The sequence below is a fragment of the Oryzias latipes genome, chromosome 1 (genome assembly GCF_002234675.1).
Source record: "Oryzias latipes chromosome 1, ASM223467v1".
Lineage (NCBI taxonomy): Eukaryota > Metazoa > Chordata > Actinopteri > Beloniformes > Adrianichthyidae > Oryzias > Oryzias latipes.
Genome location: NC_019859.2, coordinates 199,803 through 223,962, shown reverse-complemented (window position 1 = coordinate 223,962; position 24,160 = coordinate 199,803). Strand labels below are relative to the sequence as shown.

General features: G+C 51.8%; 2 protein-coding genes and 1 long non-coding RNA gene across 4 annotated transcripts; 1 reads left to right on the top strand and 2 right to left on the bottom strand.

The window, feature by feature from the left end:
• Nucleotides 1–217: 217 nt before the first annotated feature.
• On the bottom strand, nucleotides 218–2,401 carry LOC110014631. The gene is made up of 2 exons (XR_002289617.1): nucleotides 2,289–2,401; nucleotides 218–883 (listed from the first exon to the last, which is right to left on the bottom strand). It is a non-coding gene; the product is annotated as an uncharacterized LOC110014631 (long non-coding RNA).
• On the top strand, nucleotides 2,216–20,982 carry LOC101163552 (putative bifunctional UDP-N-acetylglucosamine transferase and deubiquitinase ALG13). 2 transcript variants are annotated; one of them, XM_023953507.1, is made up of 25 exons: nucleotides 2,301–2,469; nucleotides 3,394–3,477; nucleotides 4,845–4,895; nucleotides 4,969–5,015; nucleotides 5,089–5,161; nucleotides 5,234–5,315; nucleotides 5,406–5,571; nucleotides 5,638–5,692; nucleotides 7,110–7,227; nucleotides 7,595–7,659; nucleotides 7,729–7,829; nucleotides 7,905–7,987; nucleotides 8,065–8,332; nucleotides 8,416–8,523; nucleotides 8,809–8,956; nucleotides 9,042–9,201; nucleotides 16,858–16,893; nucleotides 16,963–17,018; nucleotides 19,144–19,212; nucleotides 19,328–19,451; nucleotides 19,673–19,789; nucleotides 19,857–19,897; nucleotides 19,964–20,075; nucleotides 20,153–20,257; nucleotides 20,561–20,982. In XM_023953507.1, exons 1-25 carry the CDS (start codon nucleotides 2,350–2,352, stop codon nucleotides 20,932–20,934), a joined length of 2,763 nt encoding a protein of 920 aa, XP_023809275.1. In that variant the 5' UTR covers nucleotides 2,301–2,349; the 3' UTR covers nucleotides 20,935–20,982. The 2 variants fall into 2 exon arrangements, with proteins under 2 accessions (XP_023809277.1, XP_023809275.1); XM_023953509.1 differs by lacking the exon at nucleotides 16,858–16,893 and having other exon boundaries at nucleotides 2,216–2,469.
• Nucleotides 20,980–23,686, bottom strand: LOC101160041 (uncharacterized protein CXorf40 homolog). The gene is made up of 3 exons (XM_023953511.1): nucleotides 23,366–23,686; nucleotides 21,654–21,914; nucleotides 20,980–21,582 (listed from the first exon to the last, which is right to left on the bottom strand). The coding sequence occupies exons 2-3, from the start codon at nucleotides 21,910–21,912 to the stop codon at nucleotides 21,374–21,376; spliced, it is 468 nt and encodes a 155-aa protein (XP_023809279.1). The 5' UTR covers nucleotides 21,913–21,914; nucleotides 23,366–23,686; the 3' UTR covers nucleotides 20,980–21,373.
• Between the last annotated feature and the right edge of the window lie 474 nt (nucleotides 23,687–24,160).

Sequence of the window (24,160 nt, the reverse complement as noted above, 5' to 3'; positions counted from 1 at the left end):
TACGGGTCATCCTGATCCCGCCTCTCCTCAAAGAACGTTTCCATCTTATTTGCTAAATCTGGCACAGATTTGAGTCGGATGAACCTCCTGACAGAACCGGGTTGGGCCTCTTGTGGTTCCGTTAGACTTCAGTATTTTAAACAAATGCAGCAAAGAGGGAGGCTGTGCTGTGGTGTAGTGGTTAGCATTCAGATTCTCTGTTCTCTGCGTGTGCGGACCTCCTCCCACAGTCCAAAGACTCGCTTCATAGGTCGATGTTGCTGAAGTGGGCGTGGTTGTCTCTGGGGCGGTCCCCGGCAGATCGTCCACGCTTCTTGAAGACCTCAGGGCTTTGCTGGGTTTCTGTCACACCAGGTGTCGCTGTCGGTCACGCCTAAGTGATTTGGATCTGAGGATCATTTATGGCGTTTGTTAAACAGACCGGCAGTAAAACTCCTGACTCCTGTGTGAGAACTCGTAGAAAAACACGTGAGCATTCGCTGAAGTCTAGTTTTACACCAGAAACCACTTCTGCTGGTGTCCATTTTCTCTAGAACCTCAAAGAACTTGAAAATCTCAGAAGTTTGTCTGACATTTTCAAGAAGATCCAGATTTTATCTGCATCTGCAACTGAAAATAGTGTTTATTCGGGAATCCGTGGGCCCCACAGAAGGGGTACTCCTGATCCGGTCCATGTGGGACCAACGCGTCAGAGATGGACTTTGGTGCTGGACCATGAAGAGACTCAAAGTAGATCTGCTGGAAAGCCCGGGTCACAGACAGCGGACAGGACCGGTGTGGTTCCAGTCAGAACTCCAGCAGCAGAACCTCTTCTGAGTCCAGAGATCAAGTCCTGCAGCCGTCTGACCCTCCAGATGAACACGTCTCTGAAGGTCTGAAGGTTCTGGAAATGTTAGAGAGAACCCTTAGGAGGGGCGGGGCCATCTGTCAGGTTTTTCTACAGTTTTTAAAGTCCCACTCCGAGGATCTGTTGATGTGCACACGTACGTGCACGTCACAGCAAAGCAAAAATCCAGCCGTGACGCCTAAAAGTCGCATCCCAATCACCCTCTGACCCGTTCCCAAAGCGTTCCCGGTGGTCTTTTAATGAGGATGATGCCGTTTTTAGCCAAAATCCCCTGTGGTTCTCTAAAGGCCCGTACACACTGGGACGAATATTCGCCAGGCGTTATTCGCCAGCGTTTTTCGCCATGTTTTTTGTGTTCACACCCAGGAGATTTTCGCTGACGATGAGCCGAGTGAACATGCAATTTCATTCCCTGACATTAGATGGTGCTTAATGTAAAACAGAAATACTCCTGTACACAAGGTGGCGCTGCGCAACTTTACGCTTCTTAAAGTCGCTTTTCACTCAGAAGAAGAGAGCAAGTATTCACACGCTTGTCAGAATCAAACAAAGAAAACATGAATATTTCAGGCACCAGTAGCTCCAACTGGTACTTGGTTCGGGGATATTTTAGAATGTCCGTCATTATTTCTCCGCGGCAGTGTAGACGCTACTTGGCGTCTATCTTCTTCGCTGGTATGTGTGCTCAGAAAGGCAGTTTTGTGTTTGAGCGCCCCCAAGTTGTGTTTTACTGTAACTTCAGAAGCTCCAGACAGGTGTGCAAAAGCGCCGTTCTCATTGGTCGAATAGATTTTGACACTTTGACGCGTGGCGTTTTTTCGCGTCGGTGTGCACACTCTCATTGGTGCCCTTTGTTTAGTCACGAAGCGTTAAACGTCGGCGAAAATCGCCGGCGAAATTCGTCCCGGTGTGAACGGGCCTTAAGACATAGTTTCTGCAGGAGTTCATCAGAAATTCACCTCTGAGTTGTGGGCGGGACTGTTGGCACGGAAGTAAGCCTCTGCTGATATCCCATCATCCATCTGTGTACACTCTCTCCCTCTAGCTTACTGCCCCCCCCCACACACACACACCTAACATTAGCAGTAATCAGCAGCAACAACAGATCCATCCATCCATCCATCCGGTTCTGATCCAGATTCCAGCTCAGACCAGGAAAACGATCATGGATCTATTTGTCTGAACCAGAAGGGGGCGGAGCCTGTGGCCCCGCCCAGCATATAGTCTGCATCACACTTTAGAAGCTCTTAAGCATTTTTTGTCTGATTCACAACTATTAGAATAAAAACTCTCAGAAAGGCGTCTTCAGCTGAACTGTCTTTCTCCATTTTCAAACGCGGACATGAACGCGCCTCTTTCCCTGTAAAACCGACATTTACGACCCCGGCGGGGTCCGCGAAGGCCTCCCGCCTCGCGCGCTCATTAAGCTCATTGGACTCACCTGGCGGCGTTGCGCCTCGAGCTCGGAGGGTGCAGCAGCAGCAGCAGGAGCGCGCGGCGGCATGCAGAAAGGCCTGAAGAGGTACTTCGTGAACATGGACGAGTACCTGTCCAGTCTGGGACTCTACCGGAAGATGGTGGCGCGAGACGCGTCCAGTTTGTTCCGGGCCGTGTCCGAGCAGGTGAGCCGGTGGGGGAGGAATATGAGGGTAAATGTGTCCCAAGAAGGATGCACCTGTAGATTTGATGTGAGAATTGTAACATAGAATGTGAGAACGTACACAGCAAAACTCTGCATCAGTGTGTAAAAATCTTCTGCTGTGAACTGACAAACTCCCATGAGTCCGCTCAGAGTTCCGACCTCCAATCTGGGATTCCAACTGCTCACGTGCTGCTGCGTGAGTCACACGTGCGCTACAACTGCGCTCTGATTTCTGACACATTCATGTTAGAAACCTGAGTCAAAACTGATCTGTGTCCGATAATGGAACTAGAGTAGGGGGGAGTCAACCAATCAGATTGCAGGACTCAGAGGACTTGGTAAAGTTACATCTGCTTCCATCACTCTTCTGAGAAACGTATGTCAATCCTTCTGCACGAACACAGAAAGTCTGTTCTTCCTGCATTTGAATGAGAAATGATCTTCATGCTGTGAATGCAGACATGCAGGGAGACGGCGCCACCGTCAGCAGGACAACCGGGTCATGAGTCAGAACCTTTGGTGACGATAGCATCACTGTCCTCACAGCTATTGAGCACCTTTATGAATCACATGCATTAACATTTGAAAAGATCAACTTTATTAATCCTCGTTATCAGCTGATCTGATCTGAGGTCATAGTCGGGCCTGCGCCACAGAGGGGGCGTGGCTCGAGGCTCACGTGAGCATCTGGTCGTCGGCGCTGAGCTCCCGTCCTCGGCCTGCGGGCATCACTATGTTAATGCGTGTGATTCATAATAAAGGTCTGTGAATGACGCAAACATCAGCGTACATAGATTGCATTTTGTTTTGAATATTTTTTAAGTTGCTTTAAACTTTAAAATGGAATGAATTTACTGATACTGACTCGTGAGCCATGCACGTACGTGCGCACATGCGTGTGCAGCTGTATTTCTCGCAGAACTACCATCAGAAGATCCGACTGGACTGTGCCAACTTCATGAGGGCCAACAGGAGCAGCTTTGAACCGGTGAGTCCGGCCGTTTGTCCCGCAGCACCGACACCTGCTGCATCAGGGAGGGGGCTGCAAGTCTGCAGGCCAGAACCAGCAGACTCGAGGACAGTTTCCTCCATCGGGCAATAAGGACCCTCCACTCCCTCCCTGCCCTCCCCCCACTGGCCCCTCCACTCCATCCTACAAGCTCACACTGAAAACTTTCACACCAGTTCAGAACATCATCATCACCAAAGACTGCCATCACTGACTCATCCACTTCCTGTCCTCAGCACTGACGCCACTTTAACCTGCCACTGCTCTTTAGCACTGTTTAGACCAGTGTTTTTCAACCTTTTCTGAGCCACGGCACACTTTAACCTTAAAAATAATCCCGCGGCACACCAGCATCCAAAAATTAAAAAAAAAGGAGAGACTCATAGTATGTATTGATCTACAGCCCCCCCACAGTCTCACATGCATTTTTGAGATAATTGTTGCAGAAAAAGCTGGAAACTGCAGCTGTTTTTTTCTAAAAGATTCAATAAAAGTTAAGTTAGAAGATTTAAAAATAGTTTGTGTGTTCGTTGGTTTCAAGACGTTTAACAACAGATCTCATTATGCACTGTCACTCTCACAACCCAATGCATCATGGGAGATGTAGTGCATAAAACGGCCGGCGGAGATCGCTTTTCGGAGCTTCCTTGTTTTGTTCACTTGTTCCACGGTCTGATACCGGATTCTGTGGAAAGCAACAGCGCAAAAGACGAGCTTTAGCTGCTATTTTTGTTAGAACTGAGCGACTTTACGAGCTAAATCGGGACAAGGAAGTGAAGACTTGAACCACTTCTGATTGGTCAGACTGATGACATGTGATTAAGCCCCTCAAGAATGATTGGTGGAGACAGTTAAAGCGACGGGACTTTTCCCAAACACAGCCGGAGCTGCAGCTGAATCGTGGTACGGTCATTCTCATCAAAATGTCTTTAATAAAATAAAATAAACGCAAAGAAAAAGTATTTTACGATCTTTTATATTCCCAACTCCTCAGTGTTTTATCAGGGCCTGTTTGGCTGAACAGAGAGCTGAAATCCTGGAGATGGGAAATGTTTTTAGATCAGTTATTGAGGGCAATTTTCCACGGCACACTTGACCATCTCTCACGGCACACTAGTGTGCCGCGGCACACTGGTTGAAAAACACTGGTTTAGACTACTGTTATTCCTCCTACTATTACTGTCTTATCTATTTTTTTAAGTCGTTTATTTATTATTTTATATGCTGCTTGCACCGTGGGGTGAGAGGAAAGCAATTTCATCTGTGCTGTATGTCTGATGGATGCAGCATATTTGACAATAAAGCTGAATTTAACATTCTCACCCCCCCTCCCCCGTCTGTGGCAGTTTGTTGAAGGCTCCTTTGAAAAGTACCTGGAGCGCCTAGAGGACCCAAAGGTGAGCTCCGCCCCCACCTGTTGGGCTGCTCGGGCCTCGTTCCTGCCGTCTCACATTCTGTGCATCTCTCTAGGAAACGGTGGGGCAGGTGGAGATCAAGGCCCTCTCCCACCTGTACAGGTAAGTCATAAAAATCTCAATGGCAGGACTGGCCAAGGTTGCCATGGTAACCCAACTGCTGCCAATCACCCAGGCGCTGTTTTGTAATCTACCGTTACCCCGGGAAACCGGCCACAATCATCTCAGAGGACAACTACATGGAAAAGGTGAGGAGGCACTCTGGTCACATGATGCCTCACACTGTGCTGTGATTGGCTGCTAACCCACTGTGTGGTCAGGTGATGCTGTGCTGCTCCATCAATGGTCACTACGACATAGTTTACCCGAGAAGTTACCCCGCCTCAGCTGCACTCTGCCAGTGTGAGTGTCCTCGTCATGCAGCGCTGCAGTGTGTGGAAACTCACCTGCTCAGGTGTGTGTGTGTGTGTGTGTGTGTGTGTGTGTGTGTAGCTCTGTTGTATGAGCTGCTGTACACGCAGGTGTTTGGCTTGGAAGAGGCGGAGCTTTTTCAGGCCATGGAGGCTTTCAAGGTAGGAAGTCGTCGCTATAGAAACAGCCCTTCTGTGTGCAGCGACGCCGACCCCAGCTATGACACACCTGATGACCGTGGACACAGGTACGTGCAGCAGCACACGCTTGTAGCTCCTCCCCCGCAGACTCTTCTTCAGCCTTTCTCTTGCAGGGAGGAGGCTGGCGGAGCAGGTGAGGAGAAGCCGTGCTCCGAGGAGGTGATGAAGGTAAAAACGGAGACGCGTGATGTAATAATTTACACAAGTGAACCAAATGAATCATTGCCCAGATTATTTGAATGTTTAAATACATTTGGATACCACGCAGGATAGAAGTTAAACATGGGGAAAACCCAAATACTGACTTTAAATTATGATCCACCAACCCACTACGTACCAAATTAAATCTCAAATGGAAAGGCATTGAATTACTTTAAGTCTCAGACTCTCCACTACAGGCGCTCATGGGAAACAAAGACACAGGGGAAAACTATGGATAGTGACACAACTGAAAATCTGGTCCCAAATAAAGGAGGAACACAGACTACACAATAACTTCAAAATTGTAAGATGATGCGCATACGACCATGATTTCAAGCCCAAGCAGTTAGACAATAGATGTCACCACTGGACAGTGCAAGGGTTAAACACATTACTCTTTACTCAACAAGGGAATAATGAAAGATTTCCAAACACTTAAGGATAATTATAACTTAGGGAAAAATGATTTTTACAGATATTTACAACTACATTAACAAAGAGGTCCTCCACACCATGGATACACAGGAACCAGTGCTTGGTGAAATATCAACAGCATGCAAAGGAAAATGTAAAAAAGGGTTTGATATCTAGACTTTACAAGGGATTTATGAGTAAAAAATGACCTCAACTCAATATATATAAAGTAAATGGGAGAAAGAAAGCAACACAACTACGACAGACGAAGAATGGAGAGATTGCTGTGTATCAGTGTGGAAATGTACAAATTCACAGCATGGAGAGAATTTAGATGGAAATGTTTGAAGTTTTTTATTACAACCAAACAAAAGAAACACGGCAATGGAGATAAAAACAAGTGCTGGAGGCAGAAGTAGAAACCAACCACAAGACACAACTCCCACCTACCAACGAAAATGTATTCAGAATATTAATAACTGCTGGTAAAAAAGCAGTGACTAGACACTGCCCCCCCCCCCCGTACCCTGCTTGGACAATTGGATAGACGTTGTAAATGAAATCTTTCAGATGGAAAGACTAACCTACTCACTTTGGATAGAGATGCCTACATTTTGGAAGATAAGGTCACAATGGCTGTTCTATGTTAATCATTTACTATTGGAGGTAATAAATATGTCTGGCTTATATTGATAACCAAGATGAAGGTTTTATTTTATTTTTTACTTCCCTCCCTCCCTAATAATGCATCCGCTGTTCCCTGTTTTGTGTCTTGTTAGATACTAAGTTCTGTTATTGAAAGAAAAGAAAAGAATAGTTGAGAATAGAGAAGTTATGGGTCCAAAACTGAATTTAAATGTACAGTTTTATAAATTTTTCAATACTCATAAATAAAATTTGGAGGAAAACAACAGACGCACCCACAGGCTGTGTGATGTCACATCCGCTGACTCTTCCTGTCGAAACGCAGCCTCCTGGAGAAGCCCCGCCCTCCTACAGACTCTCGCTGCCCTACAAAGTCATGAAGGCTCTCGATGGCGACGTCTACAGGAATCTGGAATTTGACGTGTGGCAGGACACCTGTAAAGGTTAGAACGGACCAGAACCTCAGTCATGTGACTGGACCACCTCCCAGCATGCACTGGGAGCTCACTGTAGTTTTCCGCTGTGATTGGTCACTTTTACCTTACATTGCATAAACCTGGTGTACCTCAAGCCAGATTGTATTTTCCAAGATTGATTCGTCTAACCCTACAGGCCGATTTGATTGACAGTTTGCCTAAGATCGATCTGATTAGTTAGATGTTATAGCGGACGCCACACGTCCAGAACAAAGTTCTGGTGGTTCTAGAAACAAACAGGGTTCCTGTTTGAGGTACACAGATGAACACAGCATGGATGTTCTGTTGGTTCCAGCTGCAGGTCTGTGTTAATCTGGAAACTGTCGACTCACAGAGATGCAGAAGACGGACTACATGGTGTTTGCCGGGAGGCAGTACTTCCTGGGAGACAAGTGTCAGGTGAGACCGCCTCACTTCCTGTCCTGGAGTCTGTAGACAGACTTCCTCCAGATTCCTCTTCCTCTTCAGGTGCGTTTGGAGCCAAAGGGGAAGTTCTACAACGCCTTTATCCAGGAGGTGGGAACGCACGCCGCGGCCGTCACGGTCTTCATCGAGGAGCTGGGAGAGAAGTAATATGCCGCCGCCCACTTGGACTGAACCAGAACCAGTTGGTCCAGCCTTTGACAAATGGATCTTTCATGCAGACACTTGGTTCCCCTGACTGATCTGAAACCAGTCAATCCAGTTCCTGCCTGGAATGTGGCTGCCCCCTCCAGGAAAGACCTTGGTAGGTCTGCTTCCTACTCAGTTTCAGACCCCCCACCACCACCTCCACCATAACCTGCCCCCGTTTGTGCTCCTCAGATCTAGACTCCCGTGGTCAACGCCACCACCGCCACCGCTACTTCAGAAAGTCCCGGGGAAACAACGTGGTGAAGGGGGCGGAGTTGTTCATGCCACCCCCCTCCTCTTATGGGGGCCCTGCTTCTTCTGTGTTGCCCCCCCGCTTTCAGCCTGTAGGGCAAGCACGCCCACCCCCACCACTGTCACCTGGAGCCTTGACCTACAACCCATATGCCCCCCAACATCATCCTGCCCCCACCGTCAGACCACCGAGATATGGATCTTCAAGGTGGGCCTGAAGCCCCCACTGTCACTTCTCCCCCCACATTGATGCAAACTGACGGTGTCTCTGTGTGACCTGGTTCCCGCCAGAAGCTCCTCTCGATTCCTGAACCGTCACCTGATGGGTCCACAGCTGACCTATTACCAAACGGGCCGGCGGTTCTACCACGACTACGAGAACTACCCCTTCAGGTCCAGGTGAGTGATATCAGCCAACACAGCCCCCGCCCGCCCGAGTGGCCGCCGCGGCCCCGCCATCAATTCCCCGCCGTCTGCTGGCTTCAGGACCACGGACAGCGGAGCCTCAGCTGATCCCAAACTCTGCTGATGGTTTTGAAAGTTGCTTTGAAATATTTAACTTTTCTGGGAAAGACCATCAGCAGGTTGTTGTTTTTTTCAGGGAGGGGCCATCAGTACAGCAGGGACCACTCCCCATTGTTAGATCACTTCTTGTATGGCTTAAACCCTGTTTCCTGTTTCCAGGCGCAGCCGGCGCCAGCTGGCGGCGGTTCTGAACAAGGATGGTCAATTTGGGTTTTCAGCAGAGGCGGTGGAGGAGCATGCGGACCTGGAAACGGCCATGGCGTACTACCAGCTGGACGACGCGGAGGCCGTCCTGCCCCCGCTGGCGGTGAGGAGCACAGTGGGGCTAGAGCCCAGAACTATTACGGGTTCCTTCTGCATGGATTCTGAGATGACGGTCCCCTCCCTCTCAGGGCGCCGCTGTGGTTCCTCCTTCCAGCATAGCCCCCCCCTCTGGTTCCTACAGACTTCAGAGGACGGCAGGGATCCCCCCACCTGCACCTGCACCAGGAAACACCCCCGTCTGCTCCTCGGAGGACGACCAGGAGGACACCAGCACAATGGAGGACCAGGGTGAGGGTTTGGGCATGAATGCCAGCGTCACGTGTGACGTCCGCTGTAGAGACGTGTAATGTCACGTGTGGCGTCCGCTGTAGTGACATGTAACGACCCGTGTGGCGTCCGCTGTAGAGACGTGTAACGACCCGTGTGGCGTCTGCTGTAGAGACATGTGACGACCCGTGTGGCGTCCGCTGTAGAGACATGTGACGACCCGTGTGGCGTCCGCTGTAATGACATGTAACGACCCGTGTGGCGTCGGCTGTAGAGACATGTGACGACCCGTGTGGCGTCGGCTGTAGAGACATGTGACGACCCGTGTGGCGTCCGCTGTAGAGACATGTGACGACCCGTGTGGCGTCCGCTGTAGAGACGTGTAACGACACGTGTGGCGTCCGCTGTAGAGACATGTAACGACCCGTGTGGCGTCGGCTGTAGAGACATGTGACGACCCGTGTGACGTCCGCTGTAGAGACATGTGACGACCCGTGTGGCGTCCGCTGTAGAGACATGTAATGTCACGTGTGGCGTCCGCTGTAGAGACATGTGACGACCCGTGTGGCGTCGGCTGTAGAGACATGTAATGTCACGTGTGGCGTCCGCTGTAGAGACATGTAACGACACGTGTGACGTCTGCTGTAGAGACATGTAACGACACGTGTGACGTCTGCTGTAGAGACATGTGACGACCCGTGTGGCGTCGGCTGTAGAGACATGTGACGACCCGTGTGGCGTCGGCTGTAGAGACATGTAATGTCACGTGTGGCGTCCGCTGTAGAGACATGTAACGACCCGTGTGGCGTCCGCTGTAGAGACATGTAATGTCACGTGTGGCGTCCGCTGTAGAGACATGTAATGTCACGTGTGGCGTCGGCTGTAGAGACGTGTAACGACCCGTGTGGCGTCGGCTGTAGAGACATGTGACGACCCGTGTGGCGTCCGCTGTAGAGACATGTGACGACCCGTGTGGCGTCCGCTGTAATGACATGTAACGACCCGTGTGGCGTCCGCTGTAATGACATGTAACGACCCGTGTGGCGTCCGCTGTAGAGACATGTGACGACCCGTGTGGCGTCCGCTGTAGAGACATGTGACGACCCGTGTGGCGTCCGCTGTAGAGACGTGTAACGACACGTGTGGCGTCCGCTGTAGTGACATGTGACGACCCGTGTGGCGTCGGCTGTAGAGACATGTGACGACCCGTGTGGCGTCCGCTGTAGAGACGTGTAACGACCCGTGTGGCGTCGGCTGTAGAGACATGTAACGACCCCTGTGGCGTCCGCTGTAGAGACATGTAATGTCACGTGTGGCGTCCGCTGTAGAGAATTGTAACGACACGTGTGACGTCTGCTGTAGAGACATGTAACGACACGTGTGACGTCTGCTGTAGAGACATGTAATGTCACATGTGGCGTCCGCTGTAGTGACATGTGACGACCCGTGTGGCGTCGGCTGTAGAGACATGTAACGACCCGTGTTGCGTCCGCTGTAGAGACATGTAATGTCACGTGTGGCGTCCGCTGTAGAGACATGTAACGACACGTGTGACGTCTGCTGTAGAGACATGTAACGACACGTGTGACGTCTGCTGTAGAGACATGTAACGTCACATGTGGCGTCCGCTGTAGTGACATGTGACGACCCGTGTGGCGTCGGCTGTAGAGACATGTGACGACCCGTGTGGCGTCGGCTGTAGAGACATGTGACGACCCGTGTGGTGTCGGCTGTAGAGACATGTAATGTCACGTGTGGCGTCCGCTGTAGAGACATGTAACGACCCGTGTGGCGTCCGCTGTAGAGACATGTAATGTCACGTGTGGCGTCTGCTGTAGAGACATGTAATGTCACGTGTGGCGTCGGCTGTAGAGACATGTAATGTCACGTGTGGCGTCCGCTGTAGAGACATGTAATGTCACGTGTGGCGTCCGCTGTAGAGACATGTAATGTCACGTGTGGCGTCCGCTGTAGTGACATGTGACGACCCGTGTGGCGTCGGCTGTAGAGACATGTGACGACCCGTGTGGCGTCGGCTGTAGAGACATGTGACGACCCGTGTGGTATCGGCTGTAGAGACATGTAATGTCACGTGTGGCGTCCGCTGTAGAGACATGTAACGATCCGTGTGGCGTCCGCTGTAGAGACGTGTAATGTCACGTGTGGCGTCCGCTGTAGAGACATGTAATGTCACGTGTGGCGTCCGCTGTAGTGACATGTAACGACCCGTGTAACGACCCGTGTGGCGTCTGCTGTAGAGACATGTGACGACCCGTGTGGCGTCGGCTGTAGAGACATGTGACGACCCGTGTGGTGTCGGCTGTAGAGACATGTAATGTCACGTGTGGCGTCCGCTGTAGAGACATGTGACGACCCGTGTGGCGTCCGCTGTAGAGACATGTGAGGACCCGTGTGGTGTCGGCTGTAGAGACATGTAATGTCACGTGTGGCGTCCGCTGTAGAGACATGTAACGACCCGTGTGGCGTCCGCTGTAGAGACATGTACTGTCACATGTGGCGTCCGCTGTAGAGACATGTAATGTCACATGTGGCGTCCGCTGTAGTGACATGTGACGACCCGTGTGGCGTCGGCTGTAGAGACATGTGACGACCCGTGTGGCGTCGGCTGTAGAGACATGTAATGTCACGTGTGGCGTCCGCTGTAGAGACATGTAACGACCCGTGTGGCGTCCGCTGTAGAGACATGTAATGTCACGTGTGGCGTCCGCTGTAGAGACATGTAACGACACGTGTGACGTCTGCTGTAGAGACATGTAATGTCACATGTGGCGTCCGCTGTAGTGACATGTGACGACCCGTGTGGCGTCGGCTGTAGAGACATGTGACGACCCGTGTGGCGTCGGCTGTAGAGACATGTGACGACCCGTGTGGTGTCGCCTGTAGAGACATGTAATGTCACGTGGAGCGTCCGCTGTAGAGACATGTGACGACCTGTGTGGCGTCGGCTGTAGAGACATGTGACGACCCGTGTGACGTCGGCTGTAGAGACATGTGACGACCCGTGTGGCGTGGGCTGTAGAGACATGTAATGTCACGTGTGGCGTCGGCTGTAGAGACATGTAATGTCACGTGTGGCGTCGGCTGTAGAGACATGTAATGTCACGTGTGGCGTCGGCTGTAGAGACATGTAATGTCACGTGTGGCGTCGGCTGTAGAGACGTGACGACCCTTGTGGCATCGGCTGTAAAGACATGTGACGACCCGTGTGGCGTGGGCTGTAGAGACATGTAATGTCACGTGTGGCGTCGGCTGTAGAGACATGTAATGTCACGTGTGGCGTCGGCTGTAGAGACATGTAATGTCACATGTGGCGTCCGCTGTAGTGACATGTGACGACCCGTGTGGCGTCGGCTGTAGAGACATGTGACGACACGTGTGGCGTCCGCTGTAGAGACATGTAATGTCACGTGTGGCGTCCGCTGTAGAGACATGTAACGACCCGTGTGGCGTCGGCTGTAGAGACATGTGACGACCCGTGTGGTGTCGCCTGTAGAGACATGTAATGTCACGTGGAGCGTCCGCTGTAGAGACATGTGACGACCTGTGTGGCGTCGGCTGTAGAGACATGTGACGACCCGTGTGACGTCGGCTGTAGAGACATGTGACGACCCGTGTGGCGTGGGCTGTAGAGACATGTAATGTCACGTGTGGCGTCCGCTGTAGTGACATGTGACGACCCGTGTGGCGTCGGCTGTAGAGACATGTGACGACCCGTGTGGTGTCGCCTGTAGAGACATGTAATGTCACGTGGAGCGTCCGCTGTAGAGACATGTGACGACCTGTGTGGCGTCGGCTGTAGAGACATGTGACGACCCGTGTGACGTCGGCTGTAGAGACATGTGACGACCCGTGTGGCGTGGGCTGTAGAGACATGTAATGTCACGTGTGGCGTCGGCTGTAGAGACATGTAATGTCACGTGTGGCGTCGGCTGTAGAGACATGTAATGTCACGTGTGGCGTCGGCTGTAGAGACATGTAATGTCACGTGTGGCGTCGGCTGTAGAGACGTGACGACCCGTGTGGCATCGGCTGTAGAGACATGTGACGACCCGTGTGGCGTGGGCTGTAGAGACATGTAATGTCACGTGTGGCGTCGGCTGTAGAGACATGTAATGTCACGTGTGGCGTCGGCTGTAGAGACATGTAATGTCACGTGTGGCGTCGGCTGTAGAGACGTGTAATGTCACGTGTGGCGTCGTCTGTAGAGACGTGTAACGACACGTGTGGCGTCCGCTGTAGTGACATGTGACGACCTGTGTGGTGTCGCCTGTAGAGACATGTAGTGTCACGTGTGGCGTCGGCTGTAGAGACCTGTAATGTCACGTGTGGCGTCGGCTGTAGAGACGTGTACTGTCACGTGTGGCGTCGGCTGTAGAGACGTGTAATGTCACGTGTGGCGTCGGCTGTAGAGACATGTGACGACCCGTGTGGTGTCGCCTGTAGAGACATGTAATGTCACGTGTGGCGTCCGCTGTAGAGACATGTGACGACCCGTGTGGCGTCGGCTGTAGAGACGTGACGACCCGTGTGGTGTCGTCTGTAGAGACATGTGACGACCCGTGTGGCGTCGGCTGTAGAGACATGTGACGACCCGTGTGGTGTCGCCTGTAGAGACATGTAATGTCACGTGTGGCGTCCGCTGTAGAGACATGTGACGACCCGTGTGGCATCGGCTGTAGAGACATGTGACGACCCGTGTGGCGTCGGCTGTAGAGACATGTGACGACCCGTGTGGCGTCGGCTGTAGAGACATGTAATGTCATGTGTGGCGTCCGCTGTAGAGACACGTGACGACCCGTGTGGCGTCGGCTGTAGAGACGTGACGACCCGTGTGGCGTCGGCTGTAGAGACATGTAATGTCATGTGTGGCGTCCGCTGTAGAGACATGTGACGACCTGTGTGGTGTCGCCTGTAGAGACATGTAGTGTCACGTGTGGCGTCGGCTGTAGAGACGTGTAATGTCACGTGTGGCGTCGGCTGTAGAGACGTGTACTGTCACGTGTGGCGTCGGCTGTAGAGACATGTAATGTCACGTGTGGCGTCGGCTGTAGAGACATGTGACGACCCGTGTGGTGTCGCCTGTAGAGACATGTAATGTCACGTGTGGCGTCCGCTGTAGAGACATGTGACGAATCTGTGTGGCGTCGGCTGTAGAGACGTGACGACCCGTGTGGTGTCGCCTGTAGAGACATGTGACGACCCGTGTGGCGTCGGCTGTAGAGACATGTGACGACCCGTGTGGTGTCGCCTGTAGAGACATGTAATGTCACGTGTGGCGTCCGCTGTAGAGACATGTGACGACCCGTGTGGCATCGGCTGTAGAGACATGTGACGACCCGTGTGGCGTCGGCTGTAGAGACATGTGACGACCCGTGTGGCGTCGGCTGTAGAGACATGTAATGTCATGTGTGGTGTCCGCTGTAGAGACATGTGACGACCCGTGTGGCGTCGGCTGTAGAGACGTGACGACCCGTGTGGCGTCGGCTGTAGAGACATGTAATGTCATGTGTGGCGTCCGCTGTAGAGACATGTGACGACCCGTGTGGCGTCGGCTGTAGAGACGTGACGACCCGTGTGGCGTCCGCTGTAGAGACATGTAACGACCCGTGTGGCGTCCGCTGTCGAGACATGTGACGACCCGTGTGGCGTCGGCTGTAGAGACGTGACGACCCGTGTGGCGTCGGCTGTAGAGACATGTAATGTCATGTGTGGCGTCCGCTGTAGAGACATGTGACGACCCGTGTGGCGTCCGCTGTAGAGACATGTAACGACCCGTGTGGCGTCCGCTGTAGAGACATGTAATGTCACGTGTGGCGTCCGCTGTAGAGACATGTAACGACACGTGTGACGTCTGCTGTAGAGACATGTAATGTCACATGTGGCGTCCGCTGTAGTGACATGTGACGACCCGTGTGGCGTCGGCTGTAGAGACATGTGACGACCCGTGTGGCGTCGGCTGTAGAGACATGTGACGACCCGTGTGGCGTCGGCTGTAGAGACATGTGACGACCCGTGTGGCGTCGGCTGTAGAGACATGTACTGTCACGTGTGGCGTCGGCTGTAGAGACATGTAATGTCATGTGTGGCGTCGGCTGTAGATACGTGTAACGACACGTGTGGCGTCCGCTGTAGAGACATGTGACGACCCGTGTGGCGTCGGCTGTAGAGACGTGACGACCCGTGTGGCATCGGCTGTAGAGACATGTGACGACCCGTGTGGTGTCGCGTGTAGAGACATGTAATGTCACGTGTGGCGTCCGCTGTAGATACATGTGACGACCCGTGTGGCGTCGGCTGTAGAGACATGTGACGACCCGTGTGGCGTCGGCTGTAGAGACATGTGACGACCCGTGTGGCGTCGGCTGTAGAGACATGTGACGACCCGTGTGGCGTCGGCTGTAGAGACATGTACTGTCACGTGTGGCGTCGGCTGTAGAGACATGTAACGACACGTGTGGCGTCCGCTGTAGAGACATGTAACGACACGTGTGGCGTCCGCTGTAGAGACATGTGACGACCCGTGTGGCGTCGGCTGTAGAGACATGTGACGACCCGTGTGGCGTCCGCTGTAGAGACATGTGACGACCCGTGTGGCGTCGGCTGTAGAGACATGTGACGACCCGTGTGGCGTCGGCTGTAGAGACATGTGACGACCCGTGTGGCGTCGGCTGTAGAGACATGTGACGACCCATGTGGCGTCGGCTGTAGAGACATGTGACGACACGTGTGGCGTCCGCTGTAGAGACATGTGACGACCCGTGTGGCTTCGGCTGTAGAGACATGTGACGACCCGTGTGGCGTCGGCTGTAGAGACATGTGACGACCCGTGTGGCGTCGGCTGTAGAGACATGTGACGACCCGTGTGGCGTCGGCTGTAGAGACATGTGACGACCCGTGTGGCGTCGGCTGTAGAGACATGTACTGTCACGTGTGGCGTCGGCTGTAGAGACATGTAATGTCATGTGTGGCGTCGGCTGTAGAGACGTGTAACGACACGTGTGGCGTCCGCTGTAGAGACATGTGACGACCCGTGTGGCGTCGGCTGTAGAGACGTGACGACCCGTGTGGCGTCGGCTGTAGAGACATGTGACGACCCGTGTGGCGTCGGCTGTAGAGACATGTGACGACCCGTGTGGCGTCGGTTGTAGAGACATGTGACGACCCGTGTGGCGTCGGCTGTAGAGACATGTGACGACCCGTGTGGCGTCGGCTGTAGAGACATGTACTGTCACGTGTGGCGTCGGCTGTAGAGACATGTAACGACCCGTGTGGCGTCCGCTGTAGAGACATGTAACGACACGTGTGGCGTCCGCTGTAGAGACATGTGACGACCCGTGTGGCGTCCGCTGTAGAGACATGTGACGACCCGTGTGGCGTCGGCTGTAGAGACATGTAATGTCACGTGTGGCGTCCGCTGTAGAGACATGTGACGACCCGTGTGGCGTCGGCTGTAGAGACATGTGACGACCCGTGTGGCGTCGGCTGTAGAGACATGTGACGACCCGTGTGGCGTCGGCTGTAGAGACATGTGACGACCCGTGTGGCGTCGGCTGTAGAGACATGTACTGTCACGTGTGGCGTCGGCTGTAGAGACATGTAACGACACGTGTGGCGTCCGCTGTAGAGACATGTAACGACACGTGTGGCGTGTTTCAGCTGATTACACAGAGGAGTTCCTGTACCCGTCTGAGGGTGAGTATGGCGCCTCGCAGCAGCCGTGGTTAACGGAAACATGAGGTCACTGACGTCCGTCTGTTCCAGACCAGAGCTATCAGACATCAGGTGTTTACAGCACTGGAGACCCCGCCCCCACACAGGTAACGTTTGTACCTCTTCCCTCGTTTCCCTGTTTCCTCCCTCTGTCCGTGTTTCCTCTTCCTGTTTTCCTCTGAATCCAGAATTGTTTCCAAATGTCTTCCCTAACTCCTCTATAACGCAAAAGTCTCTGCAAAATCTCACGAGCATCGATGCGCTCTAGATCAGTGAATATAGACCACAATGCATTGCGTCGGAAGAATTTTTGACAAAAAAAGTCAAATTTTCTTAAACGTCAATGTTTTATCTTCAGAAGACAGCGGACTCAGAAATGATCGCCACTTAAAGTTCATTTTAATCCGATGATGCCATATCCGCCGTTTCAAATAAAGTATTGATCATTGTGACTGAACTGCTTTAAAATCCAGAGCACTACATGTTGCTGCAATATCTATTTTTTTTTAGGGGTTAGGGTGGGAATTCAGACACAACCCAGCTGTTTCTCTGTTTCTCTGAAACTAAACGTCAGACGACTTTAAAAATAGATTTCAAGGTTTTGTTCTTTCAGTGTCAAACACAAACGTGTAAAAGCTTGAAGTTTCTGAACGCTTCGACTGCCGGAGCCGTGGGACAACGGACGCGTGTGAACACGCCATCAATCTGAGTTCTTCATGTCCGCTAAATCAGGGGTCGGGAACCTTTTTGGCCGAGAGAGCCATAAATGCCACATATTTTGAAATGTAATTTCCAAAGAGCCATACAATAATGTAGCGTCCCTTCCCCACACTGAGGCACGGAGACTTAACCTCTTTTAAAGTTCTTTATTCCGATTACTGCAGACCGCAACAAACGCCGTACAATTAATTCAGCAACTCCTGAATCTCTCCCGCCGAGAAGAGAGCGAGCGCTTCTCCCAACTTTATTTTCCCCCCTCCCGCTCCAGCCCTCCCATTTCCCTTATTCGGCCCATAGCTGAACCCCATTGGTCCAAACTACCTGACAACAGGCTGAGCGACAGAACTGAGAGCCAATCAGATCTCTGCTAGATGCGATTAATGAACTCCAGAACTTTTAAGGCGACCCAAACAGCCACCCAGTCCAAGTCAGTAAGCAACGATATGTTTAAAACTAAATATACAAATGAATGTGTGCATTTGATGTAATTTCAACATTTTTAAAGTACAATAAGTCTGTGGATTCTTTTCAATAACATTGTTATGCTGTTGCTAATAAATGATGAGTATTTCTCGTGGTAGTTTTGCTGATGGTCTAGTCTGGTTGATACGTGGTGAGTTTCTGCTTCATGCAGGCGTTGAGACTTTAAACGTGATCGTAGTCTGAATGTTCTGTAGATGTGAGACAGACATGGAGCCAAACACACACTCACACACTGCAGTGAGTGACGGGCAGCGGGTTTTACATTTTTATCCCTGCGCGGTTCACCTGCTGCTGGACCCCTCACCCCCCCACCCTCTGGTTTCTTCCTCACACATCCCGTCCCCGCAACTGCGCACTCTTCCTCAGAGACGGGAGCGCAGTTTTGGGCACAGCAATTCACAGGTTTCCGGCTGCTACAAACTCTGTGAAATAATAGATAATAGTAAAGTGACCTCTGGCATCGCATCGCGCCCCAGAAGGACTGGTCTAATGAAAAAAAAGTATAATTAAAGATTTGTCTGCGAGCCACATGTGACCATCAAAAGAGCCATATATGGCCCGCGAGCCATAGGTTCCCGACCCCTGGTCTAAAGGAAAAGGTTGGATTTTCTTCACGGAGCTCCTGTTGGAAGCTGCTGATTGGCTGAAGGATGACAGAAGGCGGTTCAGGTTTTTATTTCTATAAATCTTTCGGTAGATTTATTTGTATGGAACAAGGAACAGGTTTAAATCCCAGGATTGAAGGCGACCGCAGGAACTCCGACTGCGTCTGTGCATTGAAACTGGAAGCCCCGCCCCCCCCGCCATGTGAATCTGATTTGATGTGAACTCAATTCAAACGCTGCAATCTGAGGTCGACCAGAACAAATTCAGAATAAACGAGGAAAAATCAAGTTTAAGATTTTCAACACCAAGTCTGACTCTTGGAAGGAGGGCGTCTGCGGGGCGCGGCACATGACGATGGGCAGGAGAGGGGCGTGGTCTATCCCAGGTGTCAGATGTTAATCTGTGACGTCTTGTTCATGACAGGACGAGCAGGAAAGGGGCGGAGCCGACTCTCCAACCAGACTGGACCTGAACTTCAGCTACAATCCGCAGGTTCAATTCTGACTCGACCGTTTGGCTCGGCTGTTTGAACGCCGTCCACTGATGGCGTGTTGCTGTGTGTGTGTGTGTGTTTGTGTGTGTACGCGTGTGCATTTGTGTGTTTCAGGCGATGAAGCCGTTGGCCATTTGCTCCTCCCCCTCATCTTCTTCTTCTCCCCCCTCCTCCCCCTCCTCACGGGTGCCTGCAACCGGTCACTTCCCCCCCACCTCACATGTGCAGACGCGCTCAGGTAACCGTGCACGGTCCCATGCGCACGTGGGTGTGGATGAGGTGAAGAGTGTGAAGGAGCGATGGTAACTGGGGGGTCTGTAGAGCAGGATGGCAATGCCCCCACACACACACACACACACACACACACACACACGCACGCACGCACGCGCACACACACACACACACACACCGCACAGACTGTTGTTGAGACTTTTTCATTCCTCTCATCCTGCCCTGTAGTTGCCATGGCGATGCCCACGTCTCCCTGGTTGGTCAATGACTTGGGGGAGCCCGTGTGTGCTGTGGTAGCTCCGCCCCCATACTCTTACGACCCTAGCGGCAGCGATCTACCCCGAGGTCAGAGTTCACACGGTGGTCAGCAATTCTTGGTGGTGGGGGTTCTAACGCCGTCTTTGTTCCGCAGACTGCAGGGTTCTCCAGTACTACTTCAACCTGGGCGTCCAGGTAGGGCTCCTAGCCCCTCCCACATACAGGTGTAACCACGCCCCCTAACTCCTGTCCTGTCTGCAGTGGTATCATCAGAGCTGCTGGCAGCAGCAGCTGTACCCCCCCACGGTGCCAGACAGCCCCTACATCTACCAGCATTGTGGCTCCTACTTGAGTCAGGAGCCCCCCTTGCACGGTAAGGCTACCAGGGGGGCAATTGTCTGTTTTTGACAAAGTGTCCCTCTGACACCCCCCACCTTTCTCGTCTTGTAGCATCTCCCGTATCATTCGCTGAGAGCAGCCGCGGCCCCCAACACCCCCACCCCTACAGCGAGCCCCCAAGGTTGGCGGACGGACAGCTGGACGGACATGGCAGTGGTCAGTAAAGTGCCCCCCCCCCCCGAAAGCTGCTGCCTCTGTGGGACTAGTTTGGGGGGTGAATGACTGAACCTTTAAGCTAACTTTTCTAAGCTAGCCTTGTTGTAGCTGGAGCTACAGCAGCCGCTGACAGGTGTGTGTGTATGGGGGGGGGGTTGATGCTGCAGCTGGTTAGTGGGTTCATCAGGTGACTGATACGGCGGGCGTGTTTGTGCTCATGGGGCGGGACGGCGTCAGCCGCCACAGGTTGAGGAAACTTTTGCTGCTGGAGGTCTAACCTGTTTGTCCCCTCCCCCTTTCTAGGGCCCGCCCCCTCCATGGAAGTCCCCGCCTCCTCCGTCAGCCCCACACCTCCAGGCTCCGGGGCGTCTTCTGCTCTCCTCTATCCAGATTCAATGCCCCCCCCTTCCACCTCCCTGTTGCACCTGTCCTATGAGCCCCCCCCTCCAGCAGCCTACCTTACAGCTGCCCCCCATCTACCCCATGCTGCACATTCCCACCCCCCACACCTGACCAATCACTCTTCCTACCACCCCTGCCTGCCCCCCTCTAGCCACTGGGGTGCCTTTCCCCCCACAAACCACGCCCCACGGGTGTACTGTTCTGTCTCTAACCCCGCCCACATGGTTGGTTACATTACTGCCCCCCCCTCTCACTACATGCCCGCCTCCATGTGAGCCCGTGTGACTGAGCCTAACTGGGGGGGGGGGCTGGGTTTACCTGCTGGGGGGTGTTAGTATTTGAAGAATGTTTGAGTTTGTTCTTACAGAGTTCTGCCCCCCCCTCCATTTTTGTTGGATCAGCTGTTTGATGTTTGGCCTGTGTGGTGGTGTGGGGGGGGGGGGGGGGGTCCACGGGTGTTTTTCCTTGTTTGGGTGAATAAAGTTGGTCTCACCAGCAGACGGCGCCGTTTCCAGACCTTTCTGTTCTCAATAGCCTAGCTGCAAAGACTCATGGGAAATGTTTAACCCATCTGAGGACACGTCTCTGTGCTGCAGGGGTGGAGTGGTCAACCTCTGGTTGGAAGGTTGGAGGTATGATTCCCGCCCCGGCTTTCTCCATGTGGAGGGGCTGTTGGGACACCCTTCTGACCCGTCTGATAATGTTCCTTTGTTGTCATGGTAACAGGTGGGCGGGGACTTCCACAGTCCACAGGTGGCGCTGTCCCCGGCAGCTCATTGGCTCCTGCAGCCATCGAGGGTTCGACAGGCGAGTCAGGTGTTTCCCCTGTAGACCAACCAAGATGGCCGCTCGCTGCAGATCCTGAAGCTCCTCCTCCTCCAGGGAGGCGGGGCAGAGCCAAGTCACTCCCACATCCACTAACCCTGGAAACGAAAAGCACAGGTGAGGCTTCCAGGTCCAAGGCTAGAAGAACGCTCATGCCGGCGTTTCCCACCTGCCACCACGCCGCGGCCCATCCTCTCCCCAGAGTCCAGCAGAGCGCCGATCTGGACGGCGTTCATCCCCAGCTCGCCGCTCAGGACCGCCCTCCACTCCTCCCCCTGCCAGTCACGATGAGCAATGTGGACCGCCACGGTCTGGTTCTGCAGGGGGGCCAGAAGGGGCTGCCAGCGGCTCTCCACCGTCTTCACGCCGTCCAGGACCAGACCGCCGTACGGCTGCCTGAACGACAGGCACCACAGCTGCACCGCCATGTCTGCAGAGGAAACCACGTCACGTGACCAGGAGCCCGGAACCGGACCTCCAGACCATCTGTCTGCCGGGACCTTCAGGTTCTGCTCCCATACTACCCCAGTAGTCCTATGGATGGGTGGGGTCAGAGGTCAGGGGGCCGTTGGATTGTCGGGTCTCAATAAAGATGACTGTGCGGGTGATTAAATCCGTTTCAGGTAAATTTCCCATGATTCTCTTCTGTTTATCTCACCTGAAAAACATCTGGAACCTTCAGCTGAGTTTTCTACAGTTTTCTGTTGAGTTTTTTTTTTTTTTTTTATTGAAATGATTTTAAAAGCTCTCGTCATAGTTTAGAAAATATATAAAAAAAACAATTAGAACTAAAGTCTAAAGTTCCACACTATGGAGAAGTTAGCCTTAGGTTGGATATTTGACATTCAGTGGATCTCCAGTGAGGTCTCTTAGGGACCGTCAACAAATTACCAAGGGCATGAGATGGAGAAGATTTTAGATCAAACCCAGGACTAAATGCTTTGGAAAATAAAATACTATAAACATTTCATGTTGTCTAAATAGTATTTATTTTGCAATCGGATGCTTAATATTTTATAAGAAAAAAAGTTTGAAGTAAAGATTGTTTTTTCTTTTTTAAATAACTTCCAAACCATGTGACCTTATGATTACAAATATACGCCCCCCCCCCCCCCCCCCCCAGGGGACGGGTCAAAGTGCAGAGAAGAATTTCCCCATTGTGGGATAAAGTATCAATCATGGCTCCAACATACACCACACACACACATTTTATATGAATTTTTATATAACGATTACAGCAATTCACAAATGAATTCTGGACAGTTTTTTCAATAGCTCCCAAACTACGTGACCCAAAAACATGAAACCTTTGCCAGATTGTGGCACTGACATCCCAACACCAGACACAACACTTTGTTTAGCAATTCTAGATGATACAAAATTACAAAGATTGATGTTCATAAGGTCTGTCTGTGAAGCTGGGGGCGGGGCTGGCAGAGCAGACTCTTCATGATGGGGCGGTTCCTCACTTTGTGTGCATCAAACATGGTTGGTTGTTTTTGTGAGGAATAAACGTTATAAAACACGTTTAAAAACAAGTCGATTTTGGCTGATATTGAACCTTTAAATGCAGCGTTTGATGTAACGATGTGACTAAATGCTCAGAAATGCAGTTTTACTCTTCAGTCCATCAGAGAAGAAAGGATGTTAGAAACTCTAAAACATCCTTTTCATCGGTCTGGGGCTCTGATCGACTCTCTCCTGTTTGTGGGTTCCTGGTTCAAATCTGGCAACCCGGAATCTGCTCAAGTTTCTTTAAATGCTGTTCCGCCTAAAACATCAGAACCTCTAAAATTCTGCTGGAACATTTGGTTCTGATAAGTCAAATTGGACAGAATCTTGACGCCTCATCGGAAAGGGACCGGAACCGGAAATCCAAACCTTAGTCTCCTCGGTTTCCGCAGCTCCTTTCGGACAGCAGCCGAACCGGTACCGGATCCCCGGATCCGTTTCCCTCCTGAACACCCGAGGATCGTTTGTGACCCGCAGAAAGCCCGGAGCGGGTCGGTGGTGCAGTTTGCTCCACAACAAGGTGAGGCTTTTTTTTTAAAAAAAAAAAACTTTATTTAAAAGGAAAAACACAAAAAAAGGTCAGAGAAAAGCAGACAGTGGCTCCCAATGAGTTATATCACTAGAGGAGACATCACGTGATTCCTCATGGGAGGAGAGCACCGCCATCTTGGTGAGGTCGAGTCACTGCTGCAGTGAATGCATTTGAACACATTTTTAGCATAATACCAGTTCATTGTGCGGGTTTCAACTGCCAAAATCAGATAAATGAGTCCATGAAGGAGGAAGGTGTATCATTTCACAGGTAAGTATTTTAATTTTTTTTATTTTAAGGTTGAAGGGGCTTCATTAATAGAACACATGTTGACATGCATGATGCTGCAGGGCTGTTATCAACATGCTGTAATAGTAATACAGATTTATACATTTCTGACTCAGTGACTGAACTTTTCTTGCAGGTTTCCAATGGATTCAGACTTAGGGAAAAAGTGGGCCTTAGCTATCAAAAGAGTTAACCCAGATGGATCACTGAGGTACCAACTAGCAACACAGTCTGGCTGTTCAAAACATTTGTGGAAACAGATTTAGATAAGAGGCCAGACTGTTTTTTTTAGGGTAAATCTGTTGTTCACTTTTGGGCTTCTTTTGATTATTATTATTATTATT

Bases quoted from the DNA above. Each gene is read 5' to 3' on its own strand.
- LOC101163552 (XM_023953507.1), top strand. From the start codon at position 2,350: ATGCAGAAAGGCCTGAAGAGGTACTTCGTGAACATGGACGAGTACCTG. The intron at 3,478-4,844 runs GTGAGTCCGGCC...CGTCTGTGGCAG, and splicing joins ACAGGAGCAGCTTTGAACCG to TTTGTTGAAGGCTCCTTTGA. The intron at 17,019-19,143 runs GTAACGTTTGTA...TGTTCATGACAG, and splicing joins GAGACCCCGCCCCCACACAG to GACGAGCAGGAAAGGGGCGG.
- LOC101160041 (XM_023953511.1), bottom strand. From the start codon at position 21,912: ATGGCGGTGCAGCTGTGGTGCCTGTCGTTCAGGCAGCCGTACGGCGGT. The intron at 21,583-21,653 runs GTGGGAAACGCC...TTTCGTTTCCAG, and splicing joins GGGCCGCGGCGTGGTGGCAG to GGTTAGTGGATGTGGGAGTG.